We start from the raw sequence: 15087 nt of genomic DNA on the forward strand, positions 1-15087 counted from the left end.
AATCCACTCTGTACTGGATTCTGTAGTGGATTCCTCACTAAGCTTCTGGGCCCACTATTTCCCGTGTTGGTGCACGTTCATGAATTTCACTGTGGCCTTGACCCTGAGAGTCGGTTTACCTAGATAATAGGTGTGTGGCTCACTGAGTTTGTCTCCTGAACCTGTTCCAGGGATGTGCTCCCTTGGCACAGAACTGCTGTCACCTCTGCATCATGCGTTATGGACACACGTTCTGAACTTAAGTGGAGAGGAATTGATCGGGTTCGTAGCTGCATGGATATCACCACCAGTGCTGGTGAGTCTGTCTGTCAGGTGGACAGCAGGCAGGAGGTGATGGTCAGCACTGTGTGCAGGTGTCAGGGCCAGAGGGCACTGCCCCACCCGCATTGCAGCCGCGGGGAGCTGGACTGCCTGAGTGCCCTGCTCAGGGAGCTCCACTCTGAACCTCTGACAGACCGTGTTTCCTTCGCAAGAGCACATGGTGTGTGCAGGCTGGGGCTTCTCCTTGCTGGGCGAACCGTGAGACTGAAAGGCTCCCGCCTGCCCAGTGTGCTCCACGGAACACGCCTGCCTCACGGTCCTTGAGGGTGTTGGGTACGAGATTTAGCAATATTGTTGCTAAAAACTGAAAACAGTTTTTCATCATTTCTTTTTATTTTTTTAAATGTTTGTTTATTTATTTTGAGAGAAAGAGAGCACCTGAGCAGAGGAGGGGCAAAGAGAGGGAGAAAGTGAGAATCCCAAGCAGGCTCTGAGCTGTCAGCGCAGAGCCTGACATGGGGCTTGAACTCACAAACCGTGAGATCATGACCTGAGCTGAAATCAAGAGTCAGAGGCTTAACCGACTGAGCCACCCAGGCGCCCCAGCTTTTCATCATTTCTTAAAAACAAATAAATTCAACTTTTTCTTTTAAAATCTCTTTTTGTAAGACAGACTAATAATCTGGTGTAATAAAGTGACTTTAAATAGATAGATGAGTAAATGTGGGTGTTTGGCTAGCAAGAGAAGATGCTATAACCCTTGATCTGTTTTGGAAAATGTGTGGATAAAAAGCTGAGTTTAATAGGCAACCACTGATGAATCGAAGTGTAAGGGAAAACAGTGATTAGCAGCTGTTAGAGCAGAGTGTGGTGCATCGGGGGCAGGAGCTGACATGCCGTCCAGTTCCTGCCGGGATTCTGAAAGAGATGCCAAAGGAAGCCCACCTGGGGACCATGTATTAGTGACTGTGCACGAGGGCTTCACTGTGTTTTGTTTGGGTAAAAATGGCCACATTGTGTATGTGATGTTTGCTTTGGTTTATAAAATGTTTCTCATGAGGCAGTGTCTGCAGAGTTTTTCTCTCCCAGTGTCTTCCGTATTCAATAGTAGAATTGATAGCACATGTGTGTTTTCAAGGTTAATATCAGCCTGAACTAATTTTAAAAGATTGGTAACTGCCCTCATTTTCTGTGGCTGCCATAACCGTGAAATCAGCAGCCCAAGACAAGACAGCAGAGATTTTAATGGTTTTGGAAGCCAGGAGTCCAAAGTGCAGGTGTCTACAGGCTTTGGGGGGTGGGGGGGGCTCTCCGGGTTGTGGCACTTGCCAGCAATCTCGGCATCCCTTGGCTTGTGGCCACATCACTCCAGCTGCTGTCTCCACTGTCACACAGCCTTGTCCCTGTCTGTCTCCCTGTGGCCTCTCCTCTTCTTATAAGGGCACCAGCCATTGGATTTAGGGCCCACGTGGTTAATTCAGGATGATTTTTATCTCGGGGTCCTTCCCTTGAATACGTCACCAGGGATCCTTTTTCCAAATTAGGTTGTGATTGGGATTGGTCCTGGGCCACGGTGGCGACATAGGGAGACCCTGACTTCACCTCCTCCAGGACACCCCAAACCCACCGCTATTAACCCAGCAATTCCTGTTGAGGAAGAGCTGAGGGCTGACTGAACAACTTCTGCACCACGGAAGATAGAGACTGTACAGGGAAGGGACCCCACCCCCAGGCTGTGGGCCGCAGTGGGCAGGGACAGTGCTGAGGGACCTGTAGCACATTTGTCTGTTTTGAGCTCAGAAAAAAGGTGCAGTTTAAAAGATGAGCTAGTTTATAAAAGAGCCATCCTTCAAATTTTACCCAACAGTGGCGAGCTGCTGGAACTCTCTGGGTCTGAGGAACTGTGAGTCCTATGGTTTATGTTCCCCCGACCTGGAGAGTGTGGGTGGGGGTTGGGTCCAGAAGTCCTCACTGGCCATTAGCCCACACCAGCAGCCCTCCTCCTGCACAGTGTGCCCCAGGAGGCTCCAGACCCGCATCAGTTTGGCTTCTGATGCTGGCTGGGCTGCTCCAGGGCCCCCCAGCTGATGCTCGCTTTGGCTCCAGACCCCCTACTGGGGCACCCCCTGCACCAAGCACCAGCCTGCACCCACAGCACCTTCAGCTGTCTTGTCACGATGCCCTCTGTGTGGAGAGCCCAGGGACCACCCCAGCCAGTGCCCACTTCTGCTCTTGCAGTCCCTCTTGCAGGCCCTCTTGCAGGCCCTCCATCTGCACTCCCCCGACCCTGGCCACTCTGCCGGGGTACCCTGCCGGCTGTACACAGCCTGGGGCACCCTGGTTGACACCCACTTCAGCCATCCTGCCAGAGTCCGTGCTGCACGGGGAGCCTCAGGGCTGTCACAGCCCACTGCCATTTCTGGCCATCCTGCCAGGGAGCCCCTGCTTAGAGGGCCCCGTGACCCTAGCTCACACCGGCCACAGCTCCGTCCAGTCAGCCAGCATCACCAGACACATAGTCTACCCAGGGGATGATCATACGCAGAACCTTTCCCTCAAGTTTAGGACAATGAGCCTAATTCAGGAAAACACAAAGTCAAGCAAAAGGGGGAGAGTGAGGAATATGTTCCAAAAGAAGGAACAAGACAAAACCTTGGTGAAAGGACTAAATGAAACAGTGGTAAGCAGTGTGTCTGATGAAGAGTTGAAAGTAACAGCCGTAAATGTGCTCACTCCGCTGGAGAGAAGGGTGGATGAACTCGGTGAGACCTTCAGCAGAGGCAAAAAATATAAAAAAGAACCAGTCAGAGCTGAAGAGTACAGGAACGGAGGGACTCCACACCAGGGGCGTGGTTGCAGAAGAACACCGTGACATGGAAGACGGGAATGGAAAACACCCAGGTGTTTTTCAAAAATGAGGTTAGGTTAAGGGGTCTCTTGAACAACATCAAGCAAACGAATGTTCTCACTAGAAGAAGAAGAGCTGGAGCAAGGGGCACAAAACCTTCATGAGGATAGTTAGGGTCACAACCGCAGATGTCGGGGTCAGCACTTGGACATGTTCTGGAGGGCTTCTAATCAACCCAATGCAATAGTGGACACACCTGGTTTATATAAGGTTCTCATTTCAGGCAGTGGGATCAGAGCAGGTGCTACAGTTCCTAAGGAAAGTCCTAGGAATGAGAAAAGGTACACGTTACTTTGAATTCTGTAAGTCTGTATTGTACTCAAGGGAAACGGCACACGCTGGACATCTGTGGTGCTGTGGTGCGCTGGGGGGAAGACGGGGTGCACACAGGAGATCTGTGGTTGCTGGGGGGAAGATGGGGTGCACACAGGAGATCTGTGGTGTGCTGGGGGGGAGATGGGGTGTGCACCGGAGATGTGTGGTGCGCTGGAGGGAAGACGGGGTGCTCACAGGAGATTTGTGGTGCTCTGGGGGGAAGACGGTGCACACAGGAGACCTGTAGCACGATCAGGGAAGATGGGGTGAACACCGGAGATCTGCAGCACCCTTGGAGGGAGGAAAATGGGTGCACACTGGAGATGTGCGGCACATTGGGTGGGGGGGAAGGGGGCGGTGCGCGCGGTCGATCGCTGTAGGTCTGTAGCGTGCTGGTGGGGGGAAGACTGGGTGAATCAGAAGGGGCAGGGAGTTGGTGACGCAGATGCAGTTCCAGATGGGCTTCTGGGTTGGATGTATGACTTGTCCAGGCGACGGGAGCATCGGGGGCCGCCAGCTGCGGTGTGCACACTGGGACGTGCCAGGTGGCTGGCCGGAGCTCCTCCGTGAGGACACCAGTCACAGTGGGACTGGGTTTATCATCCTGGCCTGCTTGCTCCTGAGATCATGTCCCACTGGGGTTTACACTCTTTAATCGGAGGTGGGTGAGGGGGCTGAGCAGTAGGTGAAGAGAGGGTCGATGTGTGGTGGCCTCGTGTTCCTGCGGCTTTGCAGCTGTCCCTACTCCCTCCCTGCTCCCCCTCAAGGATAGAGGCTGGGTTCCTCGTAAGTGAATCCCCACCCCCTCCCCAGCCCAGCAGGTGCCCTCTGCTTTCTGACTCTGCGGGTTCCATGGCCCTGTGTCCCTCGGAGACTCGGAATCACTCGGGGTTTGTCCTTTTATGACCAGTCTCCTTCACCTCCTGTGACGTCCTTAGGGCTCACCCACCATCTAGGGTGTGCCAGGATTTCCTTCTGCTTTAAGCCGAATAATGCTGCACTGTGTGTGTGGACCATGTTGCGTTTGGCTTGTCCGTCTGCCTGTGCACAGGCGTGAGGTGCTGTCATCTTCCAGCCGCCGTGAGTGTGGGCTTGCAGACACGTCCTGGAGACTCACATCGTTCAGGCACACGCTGTGCAGTGGGACTGCTGGGCCGTCCCGTGGATCTGTGCTTACTTTCTTGAGGAATCACTGCGAATATGTGTTTTCTAAAGAGGCTGCCCTTTTTCATTCCCACCAGCACAGGGGGCTCTGGTTTCTCTGTGTCCTTGTCAACACTTGTTATTTTCTGGGTGGTTTATAGGAGCTGTCCTACTAGGTGTGAGACGTGGCGGGGTGGTGCCGTGTCTGGTGCAGATCCCAGGGTCCTGACCGAGGTCTGCTGGGCTCCTTCGCTGCCCACACAGCCAAGCAGGTTGACTCCATGTTCCGCGTGCTCCAGTGGCCCCAGTCCACACCACTTGTGGTCTGCCTGCTGGAAGGACATGGCTCATGCAACCAGTCCTGCCCATGTGTCCCACGAATGAAAGGGGACCGTTCCTCCCTACAGGTGTAGAAGGATCTGGGGGCCACCCTCCAGGGCAGAGTCTGGGGTGCCACCCAGGCCTGCCTCCTCTGCTCTGCTCCGCCTGTGCTGCCTCTGTCGTTGCTGGGGCATACTTTGTGGAGAACAGGAGCTGTATGCTTTTCCTTGGTGTGGTCGAGATTGTAGTTAGAAAAGCCAGGCTGCACAGCTTTGAAAGCTCCTGTGTTCAGGATCTGGATCAATGACAACCAGCCAGCGTAAGATCAAAGATGCGACACAAGGACCCACCAGCTTCGACGAGTTGGTGTTATTTAACGCCCGCGCTGAATGGAGAGCTTTTACGTGTTTTTGTAAACACACTTGTGCTCATCTTGATGATTTACAACTATCCGCAGTGAGGTTTAAGTCTGTTTTGACTGTGATGAATAGATTCCCTTGGCACATGCAGCTGGTTAGTGAAAGGAGCCTCATGCAGCCTTCTTGTTGAGCGAGCTGGGGAAGCAGCGGTGCTAGTCCTCAGCTCGGGCATTGGGCCGGGACCTCCGCCAGCCAGCCTTTCCCTGATTGCAGACCAAAATCAACCCAACGCCAGTGTGTTGAAAATAAAAATTGTCTGCGTCTTTACTCTTGAGGCGTTTCGAGCTATTTTATGTTATTTTTATAACTATAAATTATCTTTTGAAAGAAAGCGTGTTCAGGTTGTTAGGTTACCTTTTTAAATTTTGTTTCCGTGTTTTAGCCAGAAAGAAAAGAAAAATTGGGAAGCTCTTAATTAGATGTATTTAAAGTGGAGAAAGGAACATTTTCATTCCCTTGGCTTCAGTTAGGTGCCCTAACAGCGTTATTTGGTTGATGCTAAGAAAATGCTCCTGTGTGGTAGTGGTTCTGGGGAAGTCTTGGAACATGTGGGAGGCCAACAGACATGTTGAGTGTGTGTCCTCAACACTGGAGCAGGGAAATGGCAAGTCACGTCAGTGATTTACCATTTCTCCAGAGCGTTTATGATCTCTGTGTTGTAGTAAAGTGCTCCGAAGTCTGAAACCACCTTGGTTGAGCCAGAGAGAGTCTGAAACATATTCGGTCCTTCCTGGTAGCACATTTTCAAAAGAACCAGGAGAAATCTCAGATTTCTCAAATCAAAAAATACACGAGGCATTAGCCTTGTAATTTCAAACCTGTGATATGCTGCTTTTGAAAGTTACTGGTTGCTTTCAGAATTTAACACAGTCTTTATTTTGGTCTCCTGAATGGCAAGCCAATATTATCTTTTTTTTTTAATAAAAGAAAAGTCAAATGAAGATAATCCCTGTAAAAGTATCTAATAAAATGTGTCTTTATTTCAGTATCTTAAATAGTGACGATGAAGAAATATTCAGTAATGAAGAGCAGGAATACACATCCAAAAAGAGGAAAAAGGATCATTTTAGAAACGATACAAATACTCAATGTAAGATCACTTTTACTAATAATTTTATGACTTTTTACATGTTTACTATTATTGATCTACTACATCGTTTTGACCGTGCTGTCTTAAGAAATAAGAGGTGATATGCGAATGGCCACTATATCCAGTGTTGCCCACTTAGTCATCAGACTGTTCACAGCTTAACCATTTCTTTAGTAAGCTTTGCAACAACAGAAGATAACAAAGCCCACAGAACAGCTCATACGTCTGAATGCCTGAGCATGTTCGTGGTTCAGTGCACCAGCTCGCTCCCACACAAGGAGGCCGGACCGCAGGACGTCTTGAGTGTGGGCTTGTGTCCAGGAGACCCCAGGCAGAGGTGGATTAGGAACACCCAGAAGTGTGTAGGCTGGGGGCGGGGGTACGGATCTGGGAGCCTGGTGGCAGTACCTCGCCTACGTGACAGGCTGACAGGCGCCACTCTGCTCTGCAGCACAGAGGGAGGCATGAGAACAGTTCGGGGGTAATCAGGCTACTGACCAAGATAGGGTCTTATAGATACCAGCATCATCATGGTCCTTGAAGCTCTGGGATTTGAGGTGTATGAAAAAGGCAAGAAAAGAAGAATTTTTATTAGGAGACATAAGAATTGACAATCACATTTTTATAGTCTTATGTTTTGGTATTACTGCCGATGTTCAGACGCTATTTTCTTCTAAGTTACTAAGACGTGGTGCTGTCTTAAATAATTGTTCATGTAAAGGTGTTTCAGCACCTCTTACACTGATGTTAGGAAACAAAGTAGTTCTGTTTACGTTTAACCAGGTGAAGGCATCTCTTATCTATGTGATGAGTCACATAATTTTGTTAGCACGTGCAATTGTTGGAAGTTCCTTAAAAATCTTCACTTTGAATGATTTGCCAGGTTTTAAAAACAAAGTTAATTTTTATTCTAGGTTTTTATCGTGAGAAATGGATCTATGTCCATAAAGAAAGCACGAGAGAAGTAAGTATTCTGTTTTAAGTAAGAGTATATTTGGTATTGTTTCTGTTGAATACATAACGTCCTATTAAATAAATGATTTCTTTTCCAGTGTGGATCTACAGTTCACATTCTAGTAGGTGAAAACATAGGATCTTTGAAGCGGTGATTCGCGTGTGTGCGTGCACACATGTTCGTACCTGTGCACGTGCGGTGTGTGGTTAGTACCCGTACAGATCTGAATCGACAGAAGGGCTGTTTTGGAGCAAGTGCGGACCTTCAGACAGTTTGACTTTTTTCCCCATGACTCCCCAGAAACTGTCGATGAGAACCTGTGTACTGGTGGGATGTGTACCCTCGTTGTCGTGTGCCGTGGCTGGTGGGAGCCTTGGTGCGCACCGCCCCGTCGAGTACGAGCGGGACGTTGTGGTCAAGTCTGAGCTTGGGGAGCGGGGTGAGCCACGCCCCTCCTGTCCTCTAGCTGGCTGCAGCTTTTCCTTGAGCCGGAAACAGTTGACTTCAACTCTGCTTCCGTTTTCTCTGTTTAGTATCCAGGGAAGCCTCCTTCCTTTTGCATTCTCAGAATCCGCATTTGCCTTCTCCTGCCGCTGCCGGGAGAATAATTTAATTTAGGGAGCAGATGGTTAGTATATATTTAAGTTAAATGTTCCAGTTATTAGTTATTAAATGTTCCAGTTAAATGTTATTAGTGGATGTTCTGAAACTAGCCCGGCTCCCGATAGGCTTCCAGGTTGGCTTCTGAAACAGAAGATACATTGGCCCTGTCGGGTGCTGGTTCATACTGTCACATGTGGTCTGAGACAGTGCTCAGCTCACGGCCACTCGGAGTGAGACACCATCAGAAGAGCCTGTGGCAGAATCTGAGTAGCGTGAGCTTCTGAAAGACTTTAATTTTTCGTTTGCTCTGTATTGCCACACTGACTACAGAACACACATCCGTTTGGGATACGTAAACAACAGGGGGAGTTTGTCATGAGGCTGCAGAGGTGTGGCAGGGACACAGGCCATCTCAGGAGGGTGTGGGGTCGTGACTCACAGCCAGCCCCTCTCCCTGCACAGCGGCGTGCATCTGTACATTTAGCGCCAGCTGTGGCCGCCCCACAGCCTGTTTGCGGCTCCACGTGTGGTTCTGGGCCCCCACACGGGTGGGTGGGCTCGTGTGGTCCAAACTGTGTTCTGCAGTCTGTGAATCAGATTTAATTCCTCAGAATAGAAGAGGCTGTTGTGACATGGTGACTACCTGGAAAGGCGTCTGTGGCCATGGGCATTTAGAGTTGATTGAGAAGACAAAGGAATTAACGTGGAAGTATCAGCAGTGATTGATTTCAGATTATAATCTATAATTACTCTTTGCTTCCTGCACAACTCCCAGGAAAATATTGTGCCTGTAGCAGATACTCCTCAATAACGAGTATTGTGTTCCTTAATAACGAGTATTGTGTGTGAACATAATAGGACTGTGCTTGGGGTTCTGCACACAGTAGGACTGGGCTTGGGGTTGTGCACACAGTAGGACTGTGCTTGGGGTTCTGCACACAGTAGGAGTGTGCTTGGGGTTCTGCACACAGTAGGAGTGTGCTTGGGGTTCTGCACACATTAGGACTGGGCTTGGGGTTCTGCACACAGTAGGAGTGGGCTTGGGGTTCGGGTGCAAAACCAAATCCTCCTTTGCGGGGCATCTTCCATCAGATGCTGCTCTGCCAGCCCCTTCCTGCCTCATTAGGATGAGAGGGAGAGGGTGCCACCTCGTGTTTCTAGGGTTATCAGCAGCTCATCTAACCCCACAACTGCGAACTGAAAAAAATCTATACTCTCGGTACTTGAGACACAGAAGATCGAGTGGAACTGACTCCTGAAACCCACGGTATGGGTCTCTACAGACTGTAGAGTGTCAGGTGCGTCGTGAAGGACAAACAGCTGAGCCAAATGGCACTGCTTTCAGTACTGAAAACGATTCTGTATTTCACCTGTTTCCTTGTACTCTGGGCCGTGTGGGTCTGATGATCAGCTCCTGGGTTTCGCTGCCCAATATCCCCTGCCCCCACTTGGAAATTGCATGTAGTGCCCTCAGCCCTGGGCCTTGTCCTCTGTCCTGTGTGGCTGAACGCCTTCTGGAGCTGCGGGGGGATTGGGCGCCTCAACCCGGGCCTCCGTAACCCTCCGGTCTTCACGACAGCCCGGCAGATGTAGGCGCTTCATGATACGTGTTGCATTGTGACTTCAGCCCCCCACGTGTTCCAACAGGAGAAATCAACAAGATATGTAGTATTTGTGTCAACAGTGGTATAAAATGGCAGCGTGTCACGTCTTGAGTATAAATGGCTTCCGCTGAGCATTGCTGTTTCACTCCATGTTCATCCGAATATGGAATAAGTCATAAAAACAAATGCCCTTTGCCGAAATTCAAAAAAAATTTGCACTGACTCATTCACATTAACTGACTTGATTTTGACTAATTGACTAATTATGGATTTCAGCTGTTCTGTGTCTGTTTCCAGAGGCACGGCTATTGTACTTTGGGAGAGGCTTTTAATCGCTTAGACTTCTCCAGTGCAATTCAGGATATTCGGAGGTTCAATTACGTGGTCAAGGTAAGTCTTCTGTTTCAAAAGCCATTTTGATGACACTTTGTTGCCTGGTTTTTGAGGTGACGGGTGTACAGGCGTCTGAGCACGTCTGGCAGTGGTGCAGATGGCAGCAGAGAGCACGGGGAGACATTGAGGAGAAAACAGAAATAACGGGGGTTTTGGGTGCCCCGTGTCCCACGTGCTTTCTTCTGGGCCACCCTGCACTGCGGGTTCACCGGCTACACGCACCGGGCGGTCTGGTCTGTTGGGGTCATCGCAGTCAGAGGGACAAAGGGAAGAGCAGGTCTTCCGTGAGACTCTGACCTGATGATGTCACATGCGTTTTGTGCTTGGTGTTTGTCGTAAGCGTGCCAACAGGCAGCAAGCTGGTAGGAGAAAGGGGTTCATCAGAGTAGATCTCCACAGAGGCCTTGAGTGTGTGGATTGTCTCCTCGGAGAAGGAGTTTCTGTCTTGGCTCAAAAGGAGCACGTGTCACCTGTAATGTTGTAGGCAAAGTGTAAGTGATGGTTTGCGATGCTGTTAATTTTGGGTTTTTAAATAGGGCTGTGACACATTGGAAGTATTTCCCTAGTAACAGCTCTTAGGAAGTCAAAAGCGTGAGCGGAAGGACAAGAATATTGGGGGTTAAATAACTTGACACCTGAGGTAATGGTACCTGCTTGGTTTGGCCGTGGTCACAGTTGGCCAGGGCATCGAGAGTGACCAGCACGTGGGGCCCCATGGCCGGGAGGTTCCAGCACCAGGGCCAGAGTGTGTTCTGAGTTGTCACCCAGTACACACTGGCCATCGGGGCGTGGCTGCTGCTCACCTCTTCTCCAGGTGAGGTGCTGGCATGTGACCCAGCCCCGTCACAGTGGCAAGAATCCAGGGTCCAGGAAAACCATACGTCTGCACAAGGGTCTGTTTTCCTGTAGGTATTTCCCCATGGTGCTCTTTGTCTCTCTCTCCCTTTTTTTTTTTTTTAATATTTATTTATTTTTGAGAGAGTATGAGCGGAAGAAGGGCAGAGAGAGGGAGACACAGAATCTGAAGCAGACTCCAGGCTCTGAGCTGTCAGCACAGAGCCAGATAGATGTGGGGCTCGAACCCACAAACTGCGAGATCATGACCTGAGCTGAAGTCGGACGCTTAACCGACTGAGCCTCCCAGGCGTCCCCTCATGGTGGTCTCCCAAAGTTCGGATCCTGCTGTGTTGTTTCGTCCTGGCCATTCTTAACACCCCCCCCCCCCCCCCCGCCCCTGACCAGAGAGTTCACTTGTGCTGGGGTACTGGAAATTGGCAGCCAGGCAGAGACGGGGGGTGGTGCGGGGAAAAGGGCTCTGTGTGGTCAGGCTCAGACATTTCCAGAACTGGGCCAGGTGCTGTGACGGGGGAGGGTCCGTGGACTGCGGTCAGACGCCTGCATTTCCATTGCTCAAACCCCTCATGAACTTTTTTCTCTGTATGCTGCACTCTTATCTGCTCAAGAACCTTTCTTCACACGTCCTTCATCTTTCTGAAAATGAAAATACCTACTTTAGCCTCATCCTAAACAATAAACCTGTGAAACCGAATTTTCTCCCTAACACATAAAAAAAATGCATACGTATAAAATTAAAACGTACTGTCCACTGCCAACTGCCGTGGTTTCGTGCAGTTGGCAGTACCGGGCGTGTCCTTGTTGCCCCCGGGGGCAGTGTCATAGGGACCTGGTGACCTGGGGAGGTGATGGGGGAGGCCCCCAGGGGCAGTGCTCCCAGCCTCAGTGGCTCCTCCTGCCCGCAGGCCCTCCCGTCTCCATCACTGCCCAGCGAGAATCCTTGCCTTCTCACCTGGCCCCCTGCCCTTCACATCCCCCTCCAAAGACCCCTCACTTATGCCCACCTTCCACTAAAAGCAAAGGCACAGAACTGGCCCTCGGGCACCTTTTCTGCCCATGCCAGCTCTCCTGCCCTCTCCCAGTTGCGGTCTGGGTTTTCACCCTGGGACCCCCCCCCCCCCACCCCTGCTCCCACCAACACCACCAGCTCCATTCCGCTAGCTGCCACCTTCTCCGTGGAGATGCAGGGCCTCCACACGCTTGGCCGGGAGGCCCTTTCCTTGTTGCCCAGCGGGTGCGTGCGCCCAGGGAGGGGCTCGTGGGGTGCGTGTGTTCGCCCCAGAGAGGGGCTCAAGGAGTGCATGTGCCCCAAGGGGTTCATGGGGTGTGTGTGCCCCGGAGAGGGGTTCGTGGGGCTTCATGACCTGCACTGATACAGCCAGCTTTGCCCGCAGGAGCCACTGCTTGATGTTTCTGTGCTGCTTTAAATGTTTGTAGCAATGCTTCCTACATCGGCAGCTAAGAGGATTGTCTTGGAGTTGTCAGGTGATCTCCCGTAGTTGATGCTGGGCAGTCCGCCCTCGTCGGTGTTGTTAAAATAAACCAGATGTGAAATGCTTCATTGTTTCCTTAGGTTTCCAGTGGCATTCAGTGATGTTTCCTTGAAAATTTGTAAAAGACATTCAGAGTTTGTACTTCTCGATATTCCATGAGATCCCTTTGTTTCCCTAAAATTAGCAAATTTAAACTGAGACTAATGGATAATTATTACACGTCTTCTGAATAAAAGTTTTGTGTTCAATTATGGACTGTTTCTGTTGCCAAAGTGAAAGTAAGCAGTTGGGAGTGGGGGTATAGCCTTCATTCTCACCTTGGCAGGAATGAAAATTCAGTATCCTCTGAAAAACAAATTCAGACTAAGTTGTCCTCTCCAGTCCTGTAGGTAATGGGGGTAAGGCATTCTTGGGATTATCTGTGAAGAAATATTTGAGATGTAGGGGTGCCTGGGTGGTTCAGTTGGTTAAGCGTCCGACTTCGGCTCAGGTCATGACCTCGTGGTCTGTGAGTTCAAGCCCGGTGTCGGGCTCTGTGCTAACAGCTCAGAGCCTGGAGCCTGCTTCCGATTCCATGTCTCCTCCTCTCTGTGCCCCTCCCATGCTCGTGCTCTGTCTCTCTCTGTCTCTCGATAATAAATAAACATTAAAAAATTTTTTAAAAAATTGAAATGTTTTCATATCTAGATTACTTTAATAATTTTTCAAAAATTCAGTCTGATTTTGAGGAGTAAATGTTGTTTATCTGAGCTGCATTCACTCAACTTTATGAAGGAGAAGAAAAATTAACTTTAGGTGCCGTGTGTGTCCAATACCTGTGGCTGACGTGGAACAGAGGCTGAGCTGAGCATCACTTCTGCACCCGCGTGCTGGTGGGGCCCCCAGGGAGACCTGTGAGCGGGTATGGGCTGCGTATCGTAGAGCTCCAAGTGCGGGACGGGGTCGGCCCCCTCCTCCTGCACCAGGGCAGGTCTTGACTTTCCTGTCCACGCAGCTGGGGAGCAGGACAGCACTTCCTGCTCTGGGCTGACACCCGTGTGCACCAGCACTCACGCCTCCCGCACCGCCCAGCTGTTTGCATACTTGAGAAACCATGGTCCTTCGTCACCACTGTCTGCTCTCTCGTCATGAGGGTGCTGCCGTATGTCAGTGTCAGGCTGATTGGTTATCGGTGATGGCAGACTGCTCTTAAATCCTGGCTCTAATCCACAAACACCTTCTTCTTGTTTTAATAGTTTGTGAAAATTGTCCTGGCCTGTTACTAAAGAGCCTTACCATAATTTATTGAGCTATTAAATTTCTTCACTCCCAGAAAATCAATGCAAACTGAAACGTTTTCACTTACTAGTAATTTTCCTCTCATTAAGTGACTGTCCACAGCTATTATTTCATAATATGGCCTGAGAAGTTTCCTTATTGATGAAGAAATAAAGACAAGTCAAGATGCAGCTTACATGTGACCCCTGGTGAGTGAACGGTTCTTAATACCTGGTCCATTTACCCCATTTGTAAATCATGTACAAGTAGATGCATTTCTGGTCAGTTTTATGAGCTTAGATTTAGTGGGATTTTGAGAATTCTACTTAAGAAAGTTAAGCACACATTTGGAAACCCACCAAACCAGCATTTCAGAGACTCTTGTAAAGCAGATTCCATTCACACTGTGCGGTAAACACTTGTGCTCTCTGGTGGTGAAGCCACATTTCCGGGCCAGTTCAGTGTGGCTGGTCCCTGCCCCCCGGTCAGCGTCTGGCTCCTGCGTGGGCAGCCTGTGTGTGCCCGTTTGGTCATTGCTTCAGAGCCTCTGAGCCTCAGTCATCACCGCCCAGGTCCCCATCTGGAGCCCCAGGAGCGTGGGGACTTGGTCTGCTTTGCTCACTGCTGTGTCCCCAACGCCCTTCCTGTTTATCCTTCTCTTACTGTTGGCAGGTAGTTTTATTGTTTGTGTCTTTTGTTTAAAATTGTATATTACTAAAACAGTATCGGAAAGCCTATAACTTTGAGAAACTCCTGTTTTATATCGGTATTTTGTGAGACACCTGCTTTCACCTGTGAGACACCTGCTTTCAGTCGAAGGAAGCGCTCTTCAACTCGCTTGACATTTTGTTCTCAGTAAAATTAAATTCGACCTTGTAGCTCTGACATTTTAAAGCAATATAGCATAAACTGATGGTCATGGTAGTGCACTGGGAACGTAGGCTTTGGTTCTTTAGACAGTGAGTCCTCCCAGTGAATGCACGTCACCTAGAAATCCACAATGTCGTTCTCCTGGGTCTATGGGCTGCGGCCTCGGCTTTAATCTTCAACTGTCCACACGCTGATCCTGTCAGTGAGATGACCTGTGTGAGAATCAGAGCTGCCAAGGCTCCCTTTAATGCGGAAGATTATAAATTGTGTAACAGTATAACATAGATGAAATAGCAGTCTTTCTTTCTGCCGGTTCGAGAAATCTGTGAATAAGATGCGGGTCCATGGGCTATTAGTCCAAGGAAAGTGGAGAAAAGGGATAATGCGAGCAGTAGAAATCCTGACTCACAAACCTTCTGCTCAAGCCGGTTCCCAAATGGGAGGCTTGGTTTTAATGCAGCCTGTGTCAACTGTGATGCCCATTGGCCCTTGAGCAGAGGGACGGGGTCCCAGGCCTTGGCCGCGTCTGCCAGACGCCCTCCCTGGGATTCTGCACAGACTGCCCTGTCGCATCCAGGGTTAGGGTAACGGTTCTGCTCC

At 50.0% G+C, this 15087-nt stretch overlaps 1 protein-coding gene across 9 annotated transcripts in view; it reads left to right on the forward strand.

The window, feature by feature from the left end:
* Positions 1–15087, forward strand: part of FBXO25 (F-box protein 25) — a 52765-nt gene that overhangs the window by 22663 nt on the left and 15015 nt on the right. For 5 of the 9 annotated variants that reach the window (XM_040489774.1, XM_040489779.1, XM_040489780.1 and 2 more), the window contains exons 3-5: positions 6354–6457; positions 7372–7421; positions 9896–10009. In XM_040489774.1, coding sequence (XP_040345708.1) covers positions 6354–6457; positions 7372–7421; positions 9896–10009 — 268 coding nt within the window. The remainder of the gene's footprint in view (positions 1–6353; positions 6458–7371; positions 7422–9895; positions 10010–15087) is intronic. The other 4 variants (XM_040489775.1, XM_040489778.1, XM_040489777.1 and 1 more) reach the window with 2 other exon arrangements.

Source organism: Herpailurus yagouaroundi, unplaced genomic scaffold (genome assembly GCF_014898765.1).
Source record: "Herpailurus yagouaroundi ecotype Mexico unplaced genomic scaffold, PumYag 181, whole genome shotgun sequence".
In the NCBI taxonomy this organism is placed as follows: Eukaryota; Metazoa; Chordata; class Mammalia; order Carnivora; family Felidae; genus Herpailurus; species Herpailurus yagouaroundi.